Below are 26699 nucleotides of genomic sequence, written 5' to 3' on the forward strand. Positions count from 1 at the left end.
CCACCCCTTTGCTCCCTGGCTGAACTGGATTCGAGAACCGTTCTGCACTTTGCTAGGTGTGGGCTGCTGGTTCAACCACATCTCTGAGCCTCAGATTCCTCAACTTTCAAGTAGGGAAAATAGCTCGGAGCTTCAGAGTTGTAAAGATTAAGTGCACGTGTGTACGTGAAGCACCAGCACAGTGGCTGGAACGTGGCAAGTGGACCATAAATGTTAGTTCCCTTCCTTCCTCACATCCATTCCCTACACTGGCATCGGAGGCAGCCTCCTAACCCTCACCCTGTTTAGGAATCATTGACTCTTCCAATGGCCTCTAAGACAAGGACAAAATTCCTTAGCTTGGCATCTGGGACACCCCACGCTGTTCTACCTGCCAGCTTTCCTGCCACTTCTTTATAAGTAATGTGTTGTCAAGTTAATAAACGGGTCTATAACCATTTTCGGAAATGTTGCACACATATCCCAGTCTTGCCGATTCAGTGAACTTTAACGTATTAAGGGTTCTGAGAAAACCTGCAGGAAAGAAGTCTATTTAACTTTGTTCAAACCAGAATTTTCCAAATAAGTTTGACGGTGGAACCCTATAAATATCCCACAGAACATGCTTCTGTTTCCTGAACACCCTTTGCAAGTTTCCTGCCTGCAAGCTCTGCGTAGGTTGGTCTGGCTTCCCACAAAGCCCTTCCTCTCAGCACATGTTCACTCATCCCTGGGGGCCCAGATCAGAGAGCTCCCCTCGGTCTGGTCAAGTGAGCCTGTCCTCTGGGCTCCCTCAGCTCTGTGTACGGCCCCTAGGCTCACTCTTCCACCCAGCCCCGTGGTACCTCTGCAGGCTGCCAGCTCCCACCCTCCCCTCCCCGGCATCTGCCTCCCTGCTGCCCCTGCCCACGAGCCTGTATAAGTCCTATCTGTGCTCTGTTCTTGCAGGACAATCCAAAAGCACCTCCTCTAAGAACCTTTCTATGTACCCCTATCAAGAAAGATCTCTTTTTCTCAGGCTTTTAGAGTTAGGACAAAAGCTTGGTGAAGGTAGGATCCATATTTTTTACTTCTCCAATGTTTTACACTTAGTATAGGTACTCAGTGAATGCACGTTTATTCATACATCGACCAATATTTATGGAACACCTATTATGTGTTCTATGCTGAGTGCTGGGGATACGATGGGAAACCAGACAGACGTGGAAGGCAGAAAGGGCAGTAGGAAAAAGCAAGGACCCTGGAACAGTCAGTTCAGCTCAGGTTCAAATCCTGATTCCACAATTTACTAGCTGTGCATCCCTGGGCAAGTGACTTGACCTCTCTGTGTCTCAGTTGCCTCATTCCTAAGACAGGGAAAGATACAGTATCTATCTTAAAGGGGTAATTATGAGGATTAAATGAGATGATAAATGTAAAGTGCTTAGAACAGTACCCAGCACATGGTAAGGGTTGTATATATGTAGGCTATCATTATTATAATAAATGTTTTTTTGTGCCTCATAGGGCTAGATGCTTAATAGGGAAGACAGACATTGAGTAACTAATTATACAGATAACTACTTACCTGTTTTGAGAAGTGTCAAGAAGGAAAAGAACAGTGCACAAGAGAAGCATAAAATGGTTGGCTTGGGTTTGTCTAGAGGGTCAAGGAAGCCTTCTCAGAGGAGGTGACATTTAAGCTAAGACCGAGGATGAGCAGGAGTTACCAGATGAGTTGAAGGCTGTTCCATGAAGAGGGGATAGCACATGCAGAGACAGAGTCAGGACCGGAGTTGGCATTTTGGAGGGATGCAGAGAAGGCCAGAGGGATGGAAGCGCAGAGAACAGGGGGCAGCCGTAGAAGGTGAGTTCGCAGAGGCAGGTGGCAGGCCACGCAGGGCCTTGGGGTGTCATCCCAGGAGATCAGGAGATCTGGGGAGCCTTCAAAGGTCTAGATCAGGGCAGTGATCATATGCAAGTGTTAACAGACCATTGCAGAGACTGGCAGAGGACCCAGCAGGAGACTGGTCCAGGTGCTTAGTTTAGGGCGCTGGCTGTGGGGAAAGAGAGAGGTTAGAGAATGGTGAGGAGATCAAAGAAATGACAGGAGGTGATGGAAGGAAAGAGGTGGTGAGGATGTTTCTAGATTCACGGTCTGAGCAACTGAGAAACTGTAGGGCAATCTGTTCCCATGCAGGGACCAGGTGAGTTCAGTTTGGGCACGCTGTGCCTGAGACTGCAATGTGATTAGCGGTTTAAGGGGCATGAAAATAACACTTTAAGCCAGATCGTACTATATTAAGAATACAAAAGTAGGCGAAGGAATTAATAGGTTGAACAGAGACTTTGGGTTGAGAGAGAACATGTGTATTATATCAAAAAAGGGTGAGTCTGTTCCTTTTTTTATGAAAAAGAGTTTACAAATAGAGATGGTATTAGTAGAGAGGCGATGTGGGTGGGCAGTTTGGTGGGGTTGAGGCCATAGCAGGCTCACAGCAGACCCTGGCTTTCACCAGCCCTGGAAGTGGGCGGAGTAGCTTGGCAGGAATCACAGCGCAGCCTCACTCTGGTGCCGATTAGGAGACTCACTCAGTCAGTCACTCAACAAACATTTATTTATCTACTTATCCATCTATCTATCTATCCATGTTCTAGGGCTCGGGGACATAACTGATCTAAACATTCCTTAGCTTCTCCTGGAGGAGACAGACAACAAGCACGTCAGTACTAGTTTAACATCAGATCAGCTGCTAGAAAGGAGAAAGAAGACAGAAGATTGGAAAGAGATGGGAAAGCTCCATGAGTCCAGTGGTCAAGGCATCTCTGAAGGAGAGGTCTTTGAGTTTCAATAAAACAATTGCAAAATTACAGATTTCTGATTTGGAAATACAGATAAGGGTACCTTCAAATTTTGTCATCTTTAAATGTATATTATTAAATAATTGGCACGACTATTTAAAACTTAATAGAGTTTGAAATAAAAGCCATAAAAGTGAACAATGAAACCAATACAAAATCAATGGAAGAGAATGGTAACAAAAAACATTTCAGGTCATTCCAAAAGTAGTAACTCATTAAGACGAAGAGATAAATTTGAAAAGCAGGTTATGAAGAGGCTCCTGGAATCTTTGATAATCCTTTGATAAGATTGGATCACATGGACACACTGGAAAAAAATACGTACTATTTTTTGCACTCGACACAAATCACTGAACTAAGAGAACATAAAACGCGTAATGAGCTGCTACAAACGGACAGTGACGACAAACTGGATGATGAGTTTCATCAATTGAGAGGGTTTAGGATTAGGATTAGTCATTCCACAAGAAAACTTAAAATGCCCTGAGAGAAATTTGCCAGAGGTTTTCCCCAGTTTGATGATAATTCTAAAAATTTATACAACATGACCACTAGCAAGTGGTAAAACTGGAAGAAACTTTTCTAAATTATCAATAAAAAGTTGTTTTCCATGCTGGAAAATAAACCATGTTACAGGGAAGGCTGAATCATCTCTCTCTTCTGTCTATGGAAACACAAAATCACAAAATTATTGTTATGCGTGAAGAGGCAACCAAAGAAAATGCAGCCCCCAAATGAAGGAATTTATAAAGCTATGTCAGACAGAAAATTCATAAAAATATTATGTATTTTTCCAGATTTTGTGACTTTTGTGCTGTCAGCTGCTAAAATTTAAGAATCTGTTGCAATTTATTCTCTTATTATGAACAAACCTTCACTTTTATAACTGCATTTGTTAGCTATTGCTACAATTCTGCTGTGTAACATCCCAGCCCAAAATTCAGTGGCTTACAACCACAATTCTGCATAGATGCAGATCAGCTGGGGCCCTGCAGCTGGGAGCTGGGTGATCTGGGCTGGGCTCAGGGGGTTGGCTCTGCTCCATGGATCACATCTTTCTCCTGGGACCTGGCTGTTAACCAGGGAACATTCTTCTCATGGTGATGGAAAGGTCCAAGGAGGCAAGTTCCAGCTTCAGCAATGGCATGCTGTCACAGCCATCCCACTTCACTGGCCATGCAAGTCAGGTGGCCAAAGAGTCAAGAACCGTGGAAATATACTCTGCTGCTTTAGGAGCCCGAATTGCAAAGTCATCCAGCAAAGAAACAGACACAAGGAAGGGTGAAGAATTGGGCCCAATAATGCAATCTCCTGTCAGACCTACTTGTACATTTGTAATTTTGTAATCTTTTTCTTAAAGAGCTCCTCCCCCCAAATTGTATGAACCTCAGGCTTCCACAGAACCTAGATCAATCCCTGGTAGCTGTGTTCTTTTGTTGGTGCCCAGGGCAGCTGCAGGGTGGCTGTTCTAACAATGAACATTCTGCAAATAAGAGCTTTATTAGTCCTTTGAAATACTTGTTCAAAGTTGCACAAATACTTGTGCAAAGTTCAAAGTCCACTAACACTCTTTCAAGCAATTTCTTTCATCAACGACAGAACAGGAAGTGCTGTTAGATTCTTTAAATAAAATTTCAATTACTGTAAGTGCAAAATGGTTGCAAAAGAGTGGTGATGGTCATTTGTAGAGGTAATTTTTTGAAATTTTTGGTCAGGAATTTTGTGTAGTCATAAAATCTTATCTAAAAATCTATGTTCATAGGATTCAGCTCAAATCTCTAAGTAAAAACTTTGAAAACATTTTATTTAGAAGTGTTTACAAATTCAACATTTGGTATCTTTGCTAATTTTTTTTCAGGGGGATCCCAGATACACTTTTTTTTTCTTTTTTTGGGCTGCATTGTGGGGCATGCCAGATCTTAGTTCCCTGACCAGGGATCAAACCCATGCCCCCTGCATTGGGAGTGCAGAGTCTTAACCACCGGACCGCCAGGGAAGTCCCCTGGATGCCCATTTTATAGTGAGTCCTGATTTCTGGTGGGCAAGTCCCTTCTTCCTGCCCTTCTCAGAAGTGTCCCGTAGCGCAACAGGGCACCCTGACCTGGGGCTGGAGGGAGTGGGACAATCTCTTACATAAAAATGGGACATCTGTGGTAAAGTAGAAAGGGTGAGGGATTCAGAACCAAATTCAGATTGAATCCTAGCTCTGCTTTTCCTAAATGAGCGGCTTCAGGTATGTCAATTTCCCTTTTGAATCTTGGGTGTCGGTGTATAAACCTGGGGTGATGACCAGCAAAGGTGTCCTGAGGATCAGACGAAATCTTGTGAGAAGAGATCCTGCCACAGCGCCTGTCTGTTGACCCTGAGTGTGAGATGGAGCCCAGAGAAGTTAAATGACACACTCAAGGTCACAGGACTAGATGGACCCTGTGCTGCCTTCTCCACTGCCAGAATTCAAAGATAATTTCTAGATAAGTTAGTCTTCTCAGTTCCTTTCTCCTGTTTTCTTCCTCTCCCTTCAAAAAAAAAAAAGAAAAATTTCCGAAAACTCACAGCACACCATAGTTCCCAATGACCCTGTCTGTTTTGGCTTTTTCTTATCTGATGGGAACAGAGTGAACTGGATAAGGGTCTGTCTAACAATGGTGGAGAGGAAGCCAGGTTTATTTAAAATCGATCTTTTTTTGGCCCCATTACCACTGGCCTTGGCTGAGCTATGGCTTGGGGCATCTGAAAGCAACCAGGTTTGCATGTGGCTTCCAGGAGAGTCCCTGGGCTGACAGTGAAGAGCCCCTGGAACTTGAGAATCATGGAAATCCCAGTGGCCTGGAGGGTTAATTGCTAAAATCATCCCTGAAGCAGAGCCCATGTGTGTGTTATCCCCTCTGTCCCTCCTAATCCTGCCATGGTCCCTGGCATGGAGCAGGTGCTCAGAAATATTTGTTGAATGAATAAATGAACGCTGTGAGAGAGGTGAAGAGTCACCTTGAGGAGACAATTTGACCTACACTGCCAGGGGGAAGGTGGACAACTCACCAGAAGATCTGGTAAAGTCTTACAGAAAGGTTAGGAAAAGAGAAAAGGAAATTTGGTATATGATACCAAATTTGGTATATGATAAGGGTGGCATTTCACATATGTGAATGGAAAATACATGTTAGGACAATTGATGGGCCACATGGAAAAATTCTAGCTGTGTCCGTAGCTCATTGCATACACTAAAATAAACTCCCCACAGAGTAACTATGTATAGATAACAAACAAAACCATAAAAATTCTAGAAGAAAATATTAGAGAATGTTTTCCTAATCATGGAGTAGGAAAAAAATCTTTCTAAAACATGACACAAATCCCAGAAATTATCAAGGAAAAATGGATAGATCTGACTACATAAATATTTTTAAACTTCTATAGGGAAAAAAATACACAAAGCAAGTGACAAACACTACTCTGAAGAATATATCGATTTCCTTTCCATATGATAGATGAAGGCTAAGAACCTGATATGCAAAGAGCTCTTACAAATCAACTTTTAAAAAACGTATAAAGAAAGAAAAGTAAAAAAGAAAAAAGATGAGTAAGAAAAATAGGCAAATATCATGGGAAAATACATTTTACAGAAGCTGACATTCAAACAGCCAATGAACACACGAAGAGATGCTTGACGACACAGAAAAACCAGTCCAAGTGAAAACAACGTGATAATATTTTTCATCTATCAGGTAGGCAAAAACTTAAAGGAACCCAGTGTTGGGGAGGAGTCTCCCCAGGCTCTCTCAAATTTGGTCCGTTATTTTTGGAGAGGAATTCATCAATTCCTATCAAGACTGTATATTTATGCATCCTTTGATCCAGTCAATTCCGCCTTTAAGAATTTATTTCATAGAAACGCTGGCAAGATTGAGCAAAGATAAATATACAGGAAGTTCTCTGCAGTATTGTTTGTAATAACAAAAGACTGGAAATACATGGGTATCAGCAGAGGATTGAGGAATTCACGGTATGTTCATACTACACAGCTGATAAAGAATGAGAGAGAGCTATCTATATATGCCAACGTGGGAAGATGCCCACAACTTAGTGCTCTATTTTGAAAAAAAGAGAGAGTTGAATAATATATATATTGTCTCTCTATATAATACTACTATACAGACAATTTATATATATTTAAATGTCATTATATTTTTATTTATGTTTTTAAAATGATCTCTCACTCTCTCCATATATATTTGTATATAAACACACATACCTGTATATATATATATATGATTAGATGTGATTAGATGTATCTGGAAATTTACACACCAAAGGCAAAGGTTGAAATTCACATTTATTTCTCTATCACTTAAGATTTTTTCTCTGAGCACATGCCACTTTTGTAGCGATGTTAAAAATCATTTTTATGATTTTTGGTTACTGAATTGGTTACTGAAAGTCCGTCTCTGAGGACAGACCCCCAGCCTGCTAACAAACAGGGTTTTTTTTTTGCTGGATCACGTTTCCCTCTCCTGGCTATTCGAGATTTCTCCCAAAGTATCCTGGCTTCCCTTTGCAGGTGGAGTTTGCAAGGATTGCCCTCTTTCCTGAGGGAGCCAGAGAGGCCACTTGTGTTTGCACAGTACTCACTGGGGCGAAACATATACAGCCAAGTGCAGTCCAGGTGAACCCTTAGCAATTAAGCTCCCTTGTTCAGTTGCCCTTTCACAACGTGGTCATAGAAGCTTTCCCTTCCTGCCCCAGATTTTGAGCTCCCCCAGGGCAGACACTAGGTCCAACTTCTGTCTGTATTCCCAGGAGCCAGCACAGAAAATGTTTCCTGACCTTATTTATTAACACAAACATAGACCAAGAGAACTCACCCACTAGGCAGATGGTGAAGCCTGGCTGTAAAACTGACCTAAGGAAGGGAGAAAAGGGATGAGCAGTGGGCCATCTATGGCAGGAGGGCAGGAGGGCAGGAGGGAGGAAGGCAGATACAGCAAGTCAGTTTACCAAATGGTCCCTTTCGAGAAAGGGAGAAGGCAGCACCTCCTATACACCTCAGTTAGGGCTAATGGGGCATGGAGCTTGCCCTTCTCAGGAACAGAAGGCGGAGAGGTGGGGGGACGGAGTGGGAGGTGGGACAGGCTATACTATATTCTATCCTACAAAGCCAGTGGGTGAGGATAGAGTTGGTGTTGCTGCTGCTGACAACTGCAGGGAAATGGCTTTTGTGATGGAGATAAATTAATAAAAGCATGTGGCAGCCACTCACTACAGCCCACAGGAAATTGAAAGACTGGCTTGTAGGACTTATTTGTGTTTGTATCCCTGGTGCCAGGGCCTGGCACAGAGCAGGGACTCAGTAGACGCTTGAGAAGGAAGGAAGCTAGGGAGGGTAGCCGAGAAAGGGGAAGGGAGCAGATGGGGAGAGATAATAATGACCCAAGGACCAGCAAGCTCCTTTTTAGTTTCAGGCTATCAGGGAATGCTTTGAGGGGGTCCTGGAAAGCTGCCTCCACCTCACTGCCCGTCCTTGGGCTTTCATATTCTTATCTACGTAGTGGGAGTTGGAAGAGAGAGAATGTTGGACTAGTTCAGTGATTCTGACCTGGAGTCCCAGAACCCTAGGGAACGCTCAAGATGGAAATAGGTACCATGAGCTATTTTAGTACTTCTAAATGCGTAACAGGGACTGTGCATTTGCTCAGGATAAGGGTATATGTGCTGACAGGCCAGGTATCTTTCTTTGGGGCTGGAACTCCATCACTCCCAAGAAACAGGGAGGCTATTTGATAGAGCCCACTCTGCAGGAGGGCTGACCCAAGGTAGAGCGTATCCAGTTGGGCCTTTGGCCAAATGACCAGCCTCTCTTGTGCTAGTTTCCTCTTCAGTGATAACGGTACCACCACTCAGAGGGGTAGGGTCGCGATTAAACGAGATAGCACACACAAAGTGCTTGCCAGCCCTCGGCAAACGGTTGTTACTATTATTATTAATTCAGGGTAGTGAATGTGAACATCTCATGCTAATCAGAAACTCTGACTGGAGCTACAGATATTGATTAATAAATAGCAGGAAATGGATGAATTATTCACTATTTAGAGCAGCTTTTGGTAAAACAATACCTTTCAAAACATGAGACCCCTTGAAGAAAAGTCAGGAGTGTCCACGGGGGGGACAAAGATTGAGCTCCTCTGGGGGAGTCCCCTTCCAGCTGGGGTCTGCTAAAAGACTAAGCTCTCCCTTTTATGGGGCTTGGCACAATTGTTCTCTCTGCTTGGAATGCCTTTCTCTTCCCTCCCCTGCCTTGCTGCCGACTCCTATGACACCTCCTCCAGGAAGCCTCCCATGGCTCTTGCTCATCTGAGTTGGGGCCTTTCGGCATCACACTGGACTCACTCCTTTGAGGGCACCACTACACTGTGCAGTACTTCCTTTTTTTTTTTTTTGAATTTTAGAATTTCATGCATTCTTCCATACAGCAAGCTCTCATTAGCTACCCACTCCACACACATCAGTGTATACATGTCAGTCTCAATCTCCCAATTCATCCCACCCCCACCCCCACCCCCAGCCCTGCCCCGCCACTTTCCCCCTTGGCGTCCATACATTTGTATGGAAAGTATTTGCAGTACTTTCTTAGACCAATGATTCTCAACGTTGATTCTGCATCAGAATCAAACTAAGGGCTGGTGAAAACAGAGATTGCTGGGCCAGAGTGTCTGATTCAGTACGTCTGGAGTGGGCCCTGAGAACCTGCATTTCTTACATGTTCACAGCAGTTGCTGTTGTTGCTGGCCCCAAGAGTCCCACTTGGAGCACCTCTGGTTTAGAGCATGCGCTCTAAGACATGAAGTTTATTCCCCATTGCACCGCCAGCAGCACCTCAGTCTCAAGTCATTATCGCATGGAAAGAGAAATCAAATAACAAGATGCAATACAAAAGACTTCCCAAGGCTTGGTGTGCTGACAACCAGACAGCAACGGTGACCCAGCTGGAAGTGTGACTGGTCTCTGAGGGCTGGAAGCGCGGTGACCACAAACGTGGCAGGGAAGACTAGAGGCCCTTGTCCTAGGTCATAGCGCCCTCTGGTGCCAACAGCTCAGCTCTGCACCTGGAGCTGTGAGTGGACGGTTGGCAGAAGGGACCTGTTTTCCCCTCTGGACTTCGTTCATGTCACCACCAGAGGAAATGTGCTAAAACCCAGCTCTGACCCGCCACCAGGTTAAACCCCACCCATGGCTCTCCACTGCCCTCTGGACAAAGCTAAACACTCAAAGTCATTGCCCGCTTTCTCCTTAGTAAACTGCCCCTCTCTGGGGAGCCCTCTGTTTTATACACACATACAGGCCATGATTTTATGCCTTCTCATATGCTATTCCACCCAATAGGGCTGCAAACTACCTTCTCTCCCTGAGAAACGTACTCTTTCTTTAATGTCAAATATGGCCTCTTCCTGGATTCCTTCCTGGATTTTCCCAGGCAAAAGTGATTGCCTGTATCACCCTGTGCATAGACCACTACAGAAACCTCGCAGTGCATATGTAAGTACAAGTTTGTGGAGTCTGGATCCTCCTTGAGACCATGAGCGATTTCGGGGCTCCTGACTCAGCTTTGGTGTTGATGTGGAAAACTCAGCCTCTGTGCACTGGTGCCGAATTGAATCTCGGAAACAGAGTTTTTTTGGCGAAGTAGAAAAGAAAAGCTTTATTGCTTTGCCAGGCAAAGGGGAACACAGCAGGCTCGTGATGTGAAAAACTGTGTGGCCCAACATGGGAGGATTTGGTGAGGAATTTTATAGCAGTGGTTCAAGGGCAGGGTTGCTGATAAGGATCAGGGTGAGTGCAGGGCCTGCACTCCTTTAATGTGGCCTCAGGTGGTCTCCTGATGAGCTTCTTGAGGTTATCAAACTGTGACCTTCCCTGGAATGAAGAATGCTAACATCTTCCATTTGTTAGGGGTTTTAGTTCTGTAAAAGAGCTCGAAGATATTGTTATGTGTATCCCTTGAGGTGGAACCAGGACCCTGACCCAAAGCTGCACTATTGTTTCTTGACTGTTCCTCCTTTGTCTCTGCATCCCCTCCTTTCCCTGACTAGCAACTGTTCGAAAGTCTTCCATGGCCAGGAACCCCACAGGGTCCTGCTCGGTTTCAGTGCCTCATTAAATGCTAATGGAATCTAAAGAGCTGTTTTCTTACCTCAAAAATAAAATATATTATATCCCGTTAAAGCAGCGATAAATGAAATTTAAAGAAAATTAAGCAGGGATAGAAATTAACGGAGGGGGGCTTCCCTGGTGGCGCAGTGGTTAAGAATCCACCTGACAATGCAGGGGACACGGGTTCGAGCCCTGGTCTGGGAAGATCCCACATGCCGCGGAGCAACTAAGCCCGTGGGCCACAACTACTGAGCCTGCGCTCTAGAGCCCGTGAGCCACAACTACTGAACCTGTGTGCCGCAACTACTGAAGCCCATGTGCCTAGAGCCCGTGCTCTGCAACAAGAGAAGCCACCACAGTGAGAAGCCTGCGCACCGCAACGAAGAGTAGCCCCCGCTCACCACAACTAGAGAAAGCCCGAGTGCAGCAACAAAGGCCCAACACAGCCAAAAATAAATAAATAAATTTATTTTTAAAAAAAAGAAAAAGAAAAAAAAGAAATTAATGGAGGGGGACTCTTTTAGTCAGTGTGGTTAAGGAAATTCTCACTGATGAGGTGATACTTGAGCAAAGACCTGAGCAAAGTGAAGCTCTGGACTGCACATGTTTCTGAGAGATACATGCTTCCCTGATGGTGTACAAAGGCCCTGTGGTCGGAGCAGGTTTAGCATATGCTAGGAACAGTGAGAAGGCCAGTGTTTTAAGTCAAGGAATCCAGAAGCAGATGCTAAGATGAGAATTTGTGTGCAAGTGATTTATTAAGTGCTCCCTTAGGGATGGGGGTGGGGAGTAACCAGGAAGGGCACGGGGGAAGCAGGGCTAGAAAAGGAAGCCAAGAAAAGATTGAATTCAGGCAGAATCCTGCAGAGGGTGGGCTCAGCCTGATCCCAAAGGGAGCTCTGGCTCATGAGTTACGTCTTAGAGTTTGTCCCAATCGAAGGCAACTGAGACTTTCATATTCCTATCAATCCCTGATTTAGGGTCACTCCAAGGAGATGTAAATGCTCAGACACTTTATGTGGGCAAAGTGGGCTTCAGCAGACTAAAGGCTGCCCTGCCACCCAAAAGAGCTATGGGTACTGGGTATTGGAAACGAAAGCATATCAAAGCTGGGGGCCACACACACAGTGGGAAAAGGGGATCTGAAGGGCTCTTGACGGAGCAATAACATTGTCTGTCATAATCAATAAGGTTGAAGAACAGAAATCAAGGGGAAGAATTATGAGATGAAATCTGAGAGTGAGTTGAGGCCAGATTAGGGAAACCAATATCTGATTTTGCCCAAGGAGGCAATGTACCAAGCTAAAAAGCTACATTTCCCATCTGCATCTAGGGTGGCCAGTTCTAGACACTGAGAAGTAAGTAGAGGTGTGCTGAAGGCTTCTGAGAAAGCATTGATTTCCTGATGGAGGTGCCACTTCCTCCTTGCTGCACCATTCTTCCTGCCTGGAATGTGAACCTGAGGCTGGAGCTAAAGCAGCCACCTTGTGATCATGAGGACACATAGAGGCAAATGTGAGAATAAAAGCTTCATGCTAAGGATGGAGGAGCAGAAAGACAACACCTCTGCCTATACCTAACTGCAAACTGCAGGAAAAGACTTGATCTTCGGTAAATGTCTGTCATTGCAAAGCAAGAAACAAAGTCCTTTTATAAGCTCTGTTACAACACTTTCAGGCACAGCACAAGAAACCGGTTGCAAGTTAATAGCCTGCACTTAATAGCCCAAGTCAAATATCTCACCCATTTGCAGAATCACTCAATTCACCAGCCTACATGAAAATCAGCAGCACTAAGTTTGGGGCTGAAGAAGCAAATAGAGAAGTTGCCATTTCCAAACAATCTTATGGATGCATTGAAAACATCTCAGACATAGAACCAAAGCTAATCTAGAAGCTCCAAAAATTTTGCATTGCAGCGTGACGAATCTACAGGCATCAGTAACCACAGTCAGTTAGAAGCAGCAGCAGAATTCTCAGAACCCAGTGAGGAGGAAGTAGTCAGAGGTAAATGAGCACCTTGAATGGACAACACCAGGTGAGTATGTGGTCTCCTGGGGTGGCTGCAACAACACAATGTCAAGGCTTTACTTCACAAGTTCATTCCCCAAATCCTGAGATTTCAGGAGCACATTCTTTCATTCATAGAAAGTTAACGTCTGTAAAGATTTCCTGAATTCCACAATCAATGATATCATCAAAATGGTGAATTAAAACCCAAGGCTCTCAGCCATGTATATTTTCAGCCTTATGGGAAGAAATAGGACAATAAAACTACTTTCTGCTGTTTCATACAGAAATGGGTTGACTCTCCAAAGAGAGTTTTATCAAGACTTTATGAGCTGAAAAAATAAAAAGGAAATGTAAAAATTGTGAACCAGTCTCGCTTTACAATTTTTTTTTTGAAGGATAGTAATTGGCTTCAAAATATGACTTACTTAATTGACATTTTTTTTTTTTTTTTTTTTTTTTTTTTTTTTGCGGTACGCGGGCCTCTCACTGTTGTGGCCTCTCCCGCTGCGGAGCACAGGCTCCGGACGCGCAGGCTCAGCGGCCATGGCTCACGGGCCCAGCCGCTCCGCGGCATGTGGGATCTTCCCGGACCGGGGCACGAACCTGTGTCCCCCGCATCAGCAGGCAGACTCTCAACCACTGTGCCACCAGGGAAGCCCTTAATTGACATTTCTGAGTCTAAATGAACTTGATCAAAAATTATAAGAATCCTAGGAAAGTATCTTTGTGTAGTCATGAGTTAACGCAGCAGGCACGGGTGGCCCAATATTGCACATTGCCAAGGTCTCTGGGACTAGCCCTTGACCAGCTAGCTCCTGGAAGATGACCCTTTCACTGTCATAAACCATAACCATGAATATACCACCTTTTCTGAGTTCTGTGAGTCCTTCTAGCAAATCATTGAGCCTGAGGGTGGTCTTGGGTCCTTCCACACAATATTAATACGTGCTAACAACATTTATGGAATCAAAGAAAAATTTTACTTTTGGAGAAGTGAAATGACTGGGGAACTAAGTTGGAGTTATTGTTTGAATCCTAAAGAAAAATGATTCAGACTAATAGAGCATTGTCTGTGTAAGTTGGAAGAAATTTTCATCATAATTTTAAAGTACTTAACTTGAACAAAGTACTATTGTATTCTAAAGACCTTTATATTATTAAGAGAAATTTCAACATTACGTTTTTCAGTGAAAGAAAAAGCCGAACCACTAGATTTAGAGAACGATTGCATCATTAAAGTAAAATTCAAAGGATCCTAATTCTATTAAGAACAAGAAAGGAGTTTCTGACAAGTGGGGGAAAAATGGTAGATCTCATTGCCATTCACAGCATCTGCTTGTGAACATTTCTTGTCAATGGTGATATTCATGAACTCGAAGAGACCATAATTGCAAGAACATAATCAGGAATTTTGTGGCCATTTCAAATACAGAATCTATTATAAAATGTTCATGGAAGCAAGCTGATTTCTTATCAGAAATTTGAAAAGATGTTATTTGGAAGTTTTCTCCTAATTCAGTGGTTACTATTTTCCTAAATACTTTGTATTTTATTTCTTTTCATAATTATGTACTATCCAGAAAATGTAATTAGTATTTTCACCCCGTCCTATATACACATTCCCAAATCTTGAGTACACCCTGATGTGTCATATAAATACTGTCATTTTCTACATGTTCCACAATGTGAAAAGCATTGGGAAGCCCTGAGTTAAAAGAGTTTGTTATTAAGAAATTCAAAATAATGGTGGCTTAAAAATATAGAATTGTATTTGCCCCCAGGTAACAATCCACCTGTAAGCCATCCCGGGGATGGTGTGGTGGTTCCTCAGCTCTTCACCGGCACACATTCTCTCCAGCAAGAAGGTGAAAGAAACTATCCTCTGTCTAGTTTCACATGTTTCTTTGTTGGGTTCAACACAGATTGTTAGTTCTTCCCTTACCCGCCCTGCTTTCGGGCCAGGGAGCATCTCTCATCAGATTCAGTAGTCTTGGAGTCAGACAAACATCTCTGCTGATTACAAGCTGGGGATTTGGGCAGGTGTTAATGCTTCCTAAGCCCCAGTTTCGTCATCTGTAAAATAGAGTGAAGAAGAGCATCAACCCTAAAGGGCTGCCTTGAGAAGTAAATGAGGGATGCAGGTAAAGCAGTCAGGGCTGCGTCTGGCATCCAGCATGTGCTGATGGAGCTCTGGGCTTCTCTGCATCCTTGGTACCCAGCATGGAGCCCGGAACAGGTGGGCTTGCATCAGCATTGGTTGAGGTGAGCTGAATTGAATTAGACTCAGGAGAAGGACGTTAATTCTCCAGTGCATCAGGCCTGCCCTGTGTGTGTAGCTGGCTCTGGCAGCCACAGAAAGTCCTAGGTGAAGATTTTCAGGAACAAAGAGCTGGAAGGCAGGGTAATGTGCCCTGGAGGGCTAAGGATGTGGGCAGGGTGATGATAGCATCTGCTACACCGGATGATGCCATTTTTATGTTTTTCGAGAAAACTTAGGTCTGCGTAGACTGTAAATTTTGTCTGGGATGGGGAAGGGGAAGGGATATTACCAGAAGTGAGCAGTGCATGCAGAAGAGAGTGATTATCCCTAGGCCTTAGGTGGAAGCCAGGCTGTGGTGGACTTCTGTTTTCCCCCCAAATCTATTCTCCACTTTTTCCATAGTCGTAAGAGCTTACCTGGGCAGATGGTCACCCTGCTAGGGATAACATTTCCCAGCCTCCCCTACGGCCGAGACGTGGCCCTCTGATTCTGTTCTGACCAGTGGGATGTGACAGAAAAGGTGTGGACAACTTCTCCATTATTCGCTTAAAAGGAAATCGTTTTCCCTTCACTTCCTTTCTTTCCCCACTGCTGCAGGAATATGAATACAGACACGGCAGGAACCCGGCCTTGACCACGCAGACGAGGATGACACCCTTGGGAAGGCAGAGTAAAAAGATGGAAGGAACCTGGGTCCCTGGATGACCAGTCTATCAGCCAGGACCACTCACCCGAATGCTGTTATGTAAGTGAGAGAGAAATATTTGTCTTAGCTAAGCTATTAGGGTGTCTGTCACGGAGGCTTAGCTTCCTGTCGGCCGGGGCAAGGTGGCCTTTGATTGAGGCAAGAGAGCACACCCTGGGCCTGTAGGAGTGGAGTGAGCATTCAGAACCCTTCACACACTGGCTGTGGAGGAGGCCTCTTAAAGAATGCAGGTGTTGACACTGGAGAAGCGAGTTATGCCAGAGAGGGAGGCTGTGAGGCAGAATGCAGACCTGAGGCCAGCGCTTTCTGGAGAAGGTAAGAAAGGCAGGCTGGGCTCGCTGGAGAAGAAAGAGGACCTTCACGGATGAAAGCAGCGTTTCCCTTCTGCCTGGAGGCAAGGCCTGGGAGGGCTGTGGGGAGGATTCACTGCAGCTCCACCGCCCCCCCCCCGTGCCCCCCTCCCGCCCCGCCAAGCAGTGACAAGACTTAGCTTGGACTCCGAGTGGCTATGGGCACGGGAGCTGCCAACCAGAATGGGAAGCCAGGGTCTGACAGGGAATGAAAGGCAAAGAGCAGAGCCACGACTTGGAGGCATTCAAAATTGAAAGTGACAATTCCAAGTGGAAAAGTAGAGGGTGTTTTAGCTGGGATATGCATTCAGTGGAAGGAGAGCCCCAAAGCTACAGGAGCATCAGGCTAGACAGAATTTCCTTCTCTCAGCCCGTACTCCAGGCACGAGCAAGCCGGGTCTGCTGTGGTACCCCCGGAGCCGGCGTCCAGCCTCCTTCCGAATTCTTGTCCCCTGCACTCGAGGTGTTCCAAGTTTTACTCTCAACTTGGTTAAAGTGGAACCATATTTCCTGGAATCCCTTTCCCTATAGAGTTCCGTGTGAGAGAGGGTCCAACGGAGGGATTGCTGTGAGGATTGGGGGGTAGAAGCTCAGCGGCACCATTATTGTCTGAAGGTGACATGGTGACAGATGCAGACATGCTCGGTGGGGTCCAACTTGTCCTCTTAACCACACTCAGTTCCTCTCCCCAAATGCCCACAGTGGCCCTGGGCACACCACCAGAGGCTTGGGCCCACTGACGTGTAGCTACCCGAGGCCCCAGCTCCCCACAGGCCTCTGCACAAGCCCCCTTTCCCAGCGGCTGGACATGCCCTGCTTCTCTGTTTCCCAGTAAGCTCCACGTTGTCCACTTTTGATCATTTTCTAGGAGGATTTGTTACTGACTTCTCTGATCCCCCTTCTCCCCACTCTGGACCTTCACTTCCTCAGCTCCCCGTACAGTTGTGCAAGGTCTCATTCCTGTAATAATCCCTCCTGCCCTCAGTGTAAACCAACTTGGTTCTCAGTTTCCCCACTGCTGGCTGGGGTTTTGTCTCTGTTAAGTTTGCTCAGTTTTCATTCATTCATCTAATTTCTTGCTTCCAAAATGTTTACTCCTGGGGGCTTCCCTGGTGGCGCAGTGGTTGGGAGTCCGCCTGCCGATGCAGGGGACATGGGTTCGTGACCCGGTCCAGGAGGATCCCACATGCCGTGGAACAGCTGGGCCCGTGAGCCATGGCCGCTGAGCCTGCGCATCCGGAGCCTGTGCTCTGCAACGGGAGAGGCCACAACAGTGAGAGGCCCACGTACCACAAAAACAAACAAACAAACAAACAAAATGTTTACTCCTGTCATCTCTCCTGTTCTCCCCGCCTTTACGTGGATTTATGTATTTTAAAAAATCATTTCTTGGGCTTCCCTGGTGGCACAGTGGTTAAGAATCCACCTGCCAATGCAGAGAACACGGGTTCGAGCCCTGGTCCAGTAAGATCCCACATGCCACAGAGCAACTAAGCCCGTGCGCCACAACTACTGAGCCTGCGCTCTAGAGCCCGCGAGCCACAACTACTGAAGCCCGTGCGCCTAGAGCCCGTGCTCTGCAGCAAGAGAAGCCACTGCAATGAGAAGCCCGCGTACCGCAACAAAGAGCAGCCCCCGCTTGCCGCAACTAGAGAGAAGCCGGTGTGCAGCAACGAAGACCCAATGCAGCCAAAAATAAATCAATAATTAAAACAAAAAGAAAACCCCCCCACAATCTGTAGGTGCTATGCTTCGGGAAATCCAGGCAACAACAGAAACATGGGGGAGAAAGATGAACCCCAACTCAAGGGAAGGAGGCTGTCCACATGAGTTAGGCCAGGCTGAAATGTGACTTTAGTAAGACAAAGGGGATATTCCATCAGCGGTCTGTGTGAAGATCCAGATGTGAGAAAGAGAACAAATGGCATGTTCAGGGTACTAGAAGAGTCCAGTGTGGCTGGAGCCTAGGGTGGGTCATGTGGCTAGAGGGGTAAACTGAGGCCAATTTTCGCACAGCCTCATACATCAAAGTGAAGTTTGACTTTATCCTGAAGGCAATGGAGTATCACTGAAGAGAAAAAGTTCCTACCCTTATTTTTCCTTTGCTTCATTTTTCTCTCATATTTTACACACACACACACACACACACACACACACACACAAATGGCCTTAAATCCGTTCATGAACAAAGTGAGGGTATAACCATCTAATTCGCCAAATAACATCATTAAAGAAAGCTTAGCGCTCAAGGGAGGAAAATCCAACATAACACATTCATGCTAAAACAATATATAGCCAGTAAGAAAGGATACAAACATGTGCACAGAGTGTCTCTTGAAAGATAAACAAGAAACTGGTATTAGTGGTTGTCTCGAGGAGGAAAACTAGGTGGCTGGGCATAGGTATGGGGGGGAAGGCTTTGACTGTGTATTCCTTTTTACCTTTTGAATTTTGTACTGTTTACATAGTTATTAAAAACTAAGTAAAATGTAATTTTAGAATAAATAACTCCAATCTGGTAAAAAAAAAAACCCCAAAAAACAAAAAACAACAAATTTTAGTCAATAGTTGTAGGCTCTCTCCTGCCCCGTTTCTCCAGCAGATAATCTACCAGAATGCCAGGCTAGGATATTAATGTGAAAGTGAAAAAAGTAACTCAAAGTAGCCTTGGCTAGAAAACAATAAGCAAGATCTGGTGATGGATAGAATGAGGGGTGCAAAATGAAGAGAGGATTCAAAGTGAAACTTTACATGTGCTCTTGGGAGGGCATTCATGCTTTTCAGTCTTGGCTTTATCATATGAAATACAGCAATAATGGTGGCATGTGTATCACAGGGCAGTAGTGGGAATTAAATATGCTGGGTCCTGGTTATTAAAAGGCCAACAAGACTGTACCTGATAAGGGAACTGAGACACAGAAAGGTCAGGTAACCTCAGGGAGATTACAATCTGGTGTGGAGGAGACAGACAAGCAAGTAGTAGGCAATGTGAGCACCCTGTGAGAAGCGTCTCAAGGTAAGCGAGTGCACTACGGGAGGGACCTGCAGGGGGCGTGCTGCCTTAGGTTGGGCTCCCTAGGAACCAAGTCTGAGATGCGGTTCCCGGGTAATAATTGAGGAATGCCTTTAAGTGCACCCTGTAAGGGAATGAGGGAGGCAGGATAGGGCAGGAAGAAGCTGGACAAGAGGTGTGTTTAGCTTAGGGGTTTGCAAACTGGCCTTCAGACCAAATCTGTATTTCTGTAAAGAGTTGTACTGGAACACAGTCACACTTACTTTGTTTACGTATCACTTATGGTGGCTTTTGGGCTATGAAGATGGAGTTGAGGAGTTGTGACCGAGACGGTATAGCTCACAAAGTCTAAAATATTGACTATCTCTGGCCCTTTACAGAAAGGTTGCAATCCGTGGTTTAGCTGAGTCTAGCCTCAGCCTGATCCCAGGGGGAGCTCTGGAGCACGAACAGCATCAAAGAATCGTCACAGCTGAAGACAAGGTGCGTGGCCTTTTGTACATTTGCGCAGGGCAGACTTTGGGACCTCGTGCTTAGAAGGGCCCCAAAACTGGAGATAAGGAGAGAGGTGTAGGCTGGAAATACAAATTTGTGAGTTGTCAGGATACAGATGGTATTTAAAGCCTAGTATTTAAAGTCTGGTATTTAAAGCCTGAATGAGATCATCCAGAGAATGATTATAGGTGGAGAAGGGATCTTCTGAGCCTTGAGGCATACCGATGTTTAGAGGTCAGGAGGCGGAAAGGATCTAGGAAAGGAGATGCAGAAGGAGAGGCCTATGAAATAGGAGAAAAACTGAGAAAGTGGTTTCCTAGAAACCAAGTAAAGAACACATTTTAAGGAAGGAGTGACCAAGCTGTGACAAATACTGTTAGCGAAGTAGTAAGTTTAGGGGCAGGATGTGGGGACAGGATGGTTGCACCCAGAAATCCACAGGGAGTCTGTGAGCTCAAGGTGGGTGAGAGGAGCTGCCCAAATATGCAAATACACACACACACACACACTCACATCATGCATATGCAGCCACACTGGTGTCTTTATCTGGGGCTAGTGAGTCTAGGCTGGTATAGAGACGAGGTGGGGGAAGGTAGAAGTTAATTTTTGACAAGAGCAGTTTCAGTGGAATTACATGAGCAACAGCCTGACAGAATGAGTTCAAGAGAGAGGGAAGAAATTGGAGACAGCAAGCATAAACAACATTTTCTAGGAGTTGTGTTGAAAAGGGGCACAGAGAAATGGAGGGATAGCCAGAGAATTACGTACAGTCAAGGGAGGGGTTTTGTTTTAAGACGGGAGAAACTGCATCATGTTAGTGGAAGTGATCTAGGAGAGAGGGAAAATCGATGACGCAGGAGGGGAGAACTACTAGCGGGACATTCTTGAATTGATGAGAGGATATGGCACTTGAAGCAATGAGAAGAGGCTCATGGACAGTTTGTCCACAGCACAGAAGACAAGGCAGAGCTTGTATGCACAGACGAAAGTAGGTTGATGGATAGGGTGGTGGGAGCTCAAGGAAGTTCTCTTGATGGCTTCTATTTTCTCAATGAAATAGGAAGCAAGACCATCCGCTGAGAGAGAGTAGAGGTTTACAGAAGGAGAGGAAAGGGTAAAGTGGTCACCCAGTAGAGTGGCTAAGTGAGGGGCTAATTTTATATCTTCTACAGCTCCTTCGTTACTTCGACAAGTATGTTCTCAGTGTCTATCATGTCCCAGGCACTTTGATAAACACCAAATGTTTCTTGAAAGAAGTGTGGCTGTAAAACACCGGAAGCATGTTTTCGGTCTGGAGCTGAGTGCAGCTTGCAGAGCGGGAGAAGTGGTGATTCAGATAGAAGAAGCCAGAAGCCTCTCTTTGGGGCCATTGCAGAAATCTCCTGACTGGTTTCTTGGAATCCATTTGGTTGAGTCATTTTCCTGAAACACAAGTCTGATCATGTCACACCTTTTCTTTACATCCCGCAATGATGGTATACAAGAACTTGTGACAAACTGCTTCTAAGGAAGAAAACAGAACACTGGGATGCAGAGACTTACTTTTTAAGTATACACTTGTATAGTGTTTGGAGAAAAAAACATATATTCACTATTCAAAGCAAAACCAAGCCGCCTCCTCAAAAAACTTTCTATGGCTTTCCACTGCCCTTAGGGGGAAAGAAAATCCTTGGTCTATAATGCTCTGCGCAGTGTGGCCACGCCGTATTGATTTCTCTTCCTTTGGCTCTCTCCAATGCAGCGACACTGGCCTCCAACTCGGCTGGGCGACTGAGGCTTTCACACCGGCTTTTCTTTCTGCTTCTCTCATTCTTACTCCCATCAGCTGAGGAAGGAGCCAGCGCCCAGCCGCCGTCTTGGCCTTCCCTGTAATAGAGGCGGAGAGTGACACTGTCGGCATCCCTTGGTTCAGAGGGCGCCGCGTGAGAGAGAGAGATGGGTTGGGGTCGCACCACCTTGCCCACAAGGTCAGACGGTTCAGGGACACGGTGTGATGGATCTCGCCTCTCCTAGAAGGCCTTTGCGGGGTGGGGGGGGGGGGGCTGGAGCCAGGCGATGGATTTGCCAGGTGTGAGTCAAAACATGGTCTCCTCCCCCTCAAAAGAGGAAGCCTGAACCACTGGCTGTGACAAAGGCTACAAGGCAAAGACGCCATGACCTGCCCCGTCTCGTACCTCTTGCGTCTGCCGGGCGACAGCAGCGCTGGGAAATTGATCCGGAGAAGCAGGCAGCACTACTAGCAAAGCGCGCCGGCCTCGCGCCGGCGCACTCCGGACCCTGAGGCCGGCGCACCCAGGTCCCGCCCTGGGGCGGGCCCGCGCCCCCACCCCGCCCCCCGCCTCTGCGTGCGCACCGCCTAGAGCCCGCCTCCGTGAAAGACTGCCCGGCGCATGCGGTCGGGCTGGTGCACTGGCTGCCGGGGGCTCAGCGTGAGCGTCGCCCTCTCAGCTCTTAAGCCGACGGCAGGATTTAAAGCCGGCCTCAGGTAGGCTGACTCCAGGGATCCCGCGGGAGCTGTTCTCCCGTGCAGGAGTCGGAGGCAGGAGCAGAGCCCGGCGCGGGACAGCCCCACCGCCGGTGACAGACACAGCTCCCACCAATCAGGGGTGAGGTGGCCCGCCGGCCTGCCCAATGGGCTGCGTGCCTAAAGGGAGTGGGGCGGGCGGCCAGGCCGGCAAGGAGCCGGCTCCCGCGCACGGGGCCGCGTGGCCGGGCGCCGCCGGGGAGACCGGCCGCGGGGGGCGTGGGGCGGCGGGGGAAGGCCGCGGGTGCAGGGCTGCGGGTCCCGGCAGCGCCCATTTCAGCGCGGCCTGTCTCGCCTGACCAGGGTGCCAGGGTGGCTCGTGGGACGGAGAGGGCCGTAGAAGCTCGGGAGCCCCCTCTGCCCAGCCAGCCCCAAGCGGCTCGGCGGTCGCCGCTCCATTCGGACTGCCGCGGCCCTCGCCCTCCGGCCTTAAGGCACGGCCTTAGCTTCGTTAGAGGGGGATCAAGGTCCGAGCCACGCCCGCCGCGGTGGGGGATGGGCTCGGCGGCCTGGCTGCGGCCCCCTCCGGCGCGCCCGGACTTCGGCGGGCGGAGGGGTCCTGGGAGCTCGCGGAGCCGGACGGCCTCCAGGTGCCGGGGAAAGGTCGGCTTCGGCCCCACAGCTGGCCTCCTTACTTACCGGACGCCCAGAACGAAGATGCTGCATTTTAAAGAAGTTCACTACGTGTGCGTGGCGCACTTACATCCACACTCATTATAATTTTGAATCCTCAGCAGTCCTGTGACACAGGCGATGCGGAGATTCTCAACCCCGTTTAACGGATGTGAGGACTTGGGCTTCAGGCGGCTTCTGTGACTTGACAGGTCCCAGTACACAAGTGGTGGAGCTGGAACTGGTTCTCGGCATTTAATAACAACATCTTTGTTGTTGTGTCATCTTTGATGAATTCCTTTGATGCATCTTGATTTCTGTTACTTTTGTGCTTGAAAACCTTCCCATGTCTCTCATCACCTTCAGACTAAAGTTCAGATTGAGCACTCAAGTTGCCCCATGATTTGGACCCTTGTCTAAATTTCCTATTTATTTCCCACCATCTCCGCCTCACCCCCTCACCCCCAGTGTCTTTCCTTGGCCCTCCCTCTGTGTTCTGTAGATAACTGTACCTTCCTGTCCACGCTGTTCCCTTTCCCTTAAAGGCCGTTGCAAGTCTCAGGTCAACACAGCAGCAGCCATCTGGTTCCTCTCCTCCCTTCACTCCTCTCACCTTTCTCTGATGGGCCATGGTCCTTACCCTGGTCTTGCTACTGAAAGCTTTCTGCTCTCCTTTTCCATTTATACCTGTCACACATCATCCCTCTGCTTCCTACCATCACTGGATTACTCATTTATTTGTAAATGTTCTGTCTCTCTAAATGGACTGCAGCTTGAGCTGTGGGCCCAAATCTGAGTAATTTTTGTAGTCCCCAAAGTGTCTAGCACAGTAGCACTTACCTACAGGGTAGTCCATACATGGGGTGACTGGGTCCCATCAGCCTCTCCTGCCTGGCCTCTTGAGTACATTAGAATATTTATTGCAGGGCACTGTGGGGGACTGCAGGCATCTCCCCTAAAGAGAGGTGTTGTCTTCTTAGAGTAAAATTGGGGCCAATCAAATGCAAATGGGTGAGATGAGTCTTCTATAGAAGTAACCCACTCTATAACCCACGCAGGATGGCTGAGGAATTTCTGGAACATCCAAAATTTAGTCAGTGAGTCCAGGGTATAGTCTCAGGGATATGCCTGGTTAGGATGTCTCTAAAATGTAGCCAGGTCTGATGTTCACATGTCAATAAGGCACTGTTCAGCTGTGAAGTGACAGAGCAGTGTTTCCCCCAAATATTAGGGACTTGGGGTCAAACAAGTTTAGGGAAACTGCTGACTGTATATCCCTTTTGGGAGATCACAGTGCACATTAGCTTATTAAAGGCTCCCAGAGGTCTTGCATTAAAGAAACCAGTTGACTGTTTAACCAGCATTTCTCTGATTTATCTGTCCATAGAGCCCTTTTTGGGTATCCCACGTGCATTTTGACGAAACCGAGGAGCATGCTTTTGGGAGTGCTGCAACAGAATAGAAAGAGCAGGACATGGTTGGGCCTTTTCCTTGCTGTCTGAGGGGGGAAGACATTCTGAGCGTTCTCATCTCTTTGCCAAGTATGTTTATTCCTGCCTTGGGCAGGAGCAGAGCGGAGCAGGGAGGTGGAATGCTTCAAGCAGAACTGCCCAGTTTCCTTGTTCCCTTCTTAGCTTATTTTTATTATAATTTGGCTTCACAAGAAGTGTTCCCAGAGGAGGAAAATGTCCCAGACCATATGCCAAAGCAAGCATTCTCTTCTCCTTGTGATTGTGTTTCTCATTTTGATCACATTCGGGTGTACTGACCAAATGCTATTTCTGAGCTTCCAAAACCGGGGCCAGTGATCAATTCTCCCTGGCGAGCCTGTCGCTGTCTGTCTGCTCACCTCTTGCCCCTGCTGTTCTTGCGTCCATCCATCTCTTTTATCTCTCGTGAAGTCTGTTTCTTCCATTCCCTGCCACAACTGTCCGGCTCTTAGGGTTTAATTTAATCTCCCCTCTCCTTGAGTCCTCTGCCCATTATGTGCTCAGACTGGTTTATTGTCGGATGTCCGTTTCCTCCAATATATATAGTCTCTCTTCATGGCATACCTGGGAGAGATTGCTGGCAAGGAGCAAGTTATTACATTTCAGAAGAGAGCTACCTTTAATTAAAAGACCTTTAGTTTTAACTGCTACTCCTTTTAAATGTTGAAGTTCTTTTATGCGGTCTTCTATAACCTAGAGGAGCTGTGTGTTCTTGGTGATAAATTTTAGTTTAGCCAAAGACATTATCTCTTTCATGGGGAATTGGAGTGCTCATCCAAGACTGAAATTTTTTTCTCCATGTAGGGAAAATAATGAAGCACCTGCCTGACAACCCAGTGTCTGGCGGCAGTGCCAGCCAGCATTGGGGGCATAATGTTCTATCAACAGAGCTGGCTTTTTTTTTTAATTATGTTGGCTCTCGAGGTTGTTAGCTGTCAAAGTTTTAAACAAAAGCTGTATTATTTAATTAGCAGTTGTTTTTCAAGTCATACTTGACTAAAGCCATCGAGTGATCCAAGAAACATTTGTTAGGATCCCATATAACAACCTTCCAAAGTCATGTGACAGATAGGGAAACCGAGGCTCCTAGAGACTTCATGGCTGGTAAGTGGCAGAGCCAGGATTTGAACCCAGATCAGTTTGATTTGTTGAGGTATGTTTTTTCTTTTTCCCAGGTCAACAAGTAAAATGAAGTACATTCTAGTTACTGGTGGTGTCATATCAGGAATTGGAAAAGGAATCATCGCCAGCAGTGTGGGCACAATACTCAAGTCGTGTGGTTTACATGTAACCTCCATTAAAATTGACCCGTATATTAACATTGATGCAGGAACATTCTCTCCTTATGAGCATGGTAAGCAAAATGCATTTCTTTTTTCTTATTTAAAAATAATTATGTAATATGTGAGAGAAATTGTCAGCCCCTGGAAATTGTGTGTATTTTGCATTCCATGACCTCCACTTCCTGCCTTCTGAGAGGGGTCCTTAGCATAGCGGTGATGCTTTTCTCAGTTGGACAGAGAAGAAGCAGAAATCTTAATAGGCAATGGAGTGATTAGAGTTCAGTGGTTTCTGTATTAGGAATGATATTTTAGGTAGCTGAATGAAAGTTTGTCTCTTCTCTTGAAGAAAGATATCTGGTGACACAGTAACTTTCTTCAGATATTTGAGAAGAGGGATTATGTTTATACTTTGTGGCCCCAATCTTTAGGAGTAGGATGGGTGGATAGAAGTTGTAAGGCCATGGATTTTGGCCCAGTGTAAGATCTTTATAATAGTAAGTGCTCTCCAAAAGTGGGGTGAAGATTTTGTGAGTTCCCTTTGCTAGAGGTGTTCAGCCAGAGGCCAAAGGACCACTTGTAGGGATTCAGGCAACGGATAGATGTTGAATTTCGATGATCTGTATGCTTGAGATTCTGTTTTGCTAACAGAGTTTGGATAGTAAAAACAAGCATCCTTCGAGGTGAGTGAAAAGGAGAAACCGTTAAGGTAGGGTAGGGAAACAGCACTATACTTCTTTGTTATTGCTGATTACTACCAACTGTGTGATGAGTAACTGTGTCTGAATCGCCTAAGAGTAATTTCTTAAAATTGGGGGTAGATGTACTATTGAGACATGTTAAAAAATACTTCTCAAGTATTTATTTATTTGTTTGTTTCTTTCTTTCTTTATTTTTGGCTGTGTTGGGTCCTCATTGCTGTGCACGGGCTTCCTCTAGTTGCAGTGAGCGGGGGCTACTCTTCGTTGCGGTGCGCGGGCTTCTCGTGGTGGCTT

The 26699-nt window shown here is 46.3% G+C and overlaps 1 protein-coding gene across 5 annotated transcripts in view; it reads left to right on the forward strand.

Annotated features, from left to right (window-relative positions):
- Positions 1-21999: 21999 nt before the first annotated feature.
- Positions 22000-26699, forward strand: part of CTPS1 (CTP synthase 1) — a 30666-nt gene continuing 25966 nt past the window's right edge. For 3 of the 5 annotated variants that reach the window (XM_079919613.1, XM_079919614.1, XM_079919612.1), the window contains exons 1-2: positions 22486-23008; positions 25600-25778. In XM_079919613.1, the coding sequence (XP_079775739.1) occupies positions 22818-23008; positions 25600-25778 (370 nt within the window). In that variant the 5' untranslated portion in view covers positions 22486-22817. Of the gene's footprint in view, positions 22405-22485; positions 23009-25599; positions 25779-26699 lie in introns of those variants that run through there. The other 2 variants (XM_079919615.1, XM_079919616.1) reach the window with 2 other exon arrangements.

Source organism: Stenella coeruleoalba (genome assembly GCF_951394435.1).
Source record: "Stenella coeruleoalba genome assembly, chromosome: 1".
In the NCBI taxonomy this organism is placed as follows: domain Eukaryota; kingdom Metazoa; phylum Chordata; class Mammalia; order Artiodactyla; family Delphinidae; genus Stenella; species Stenella coeruleoalba.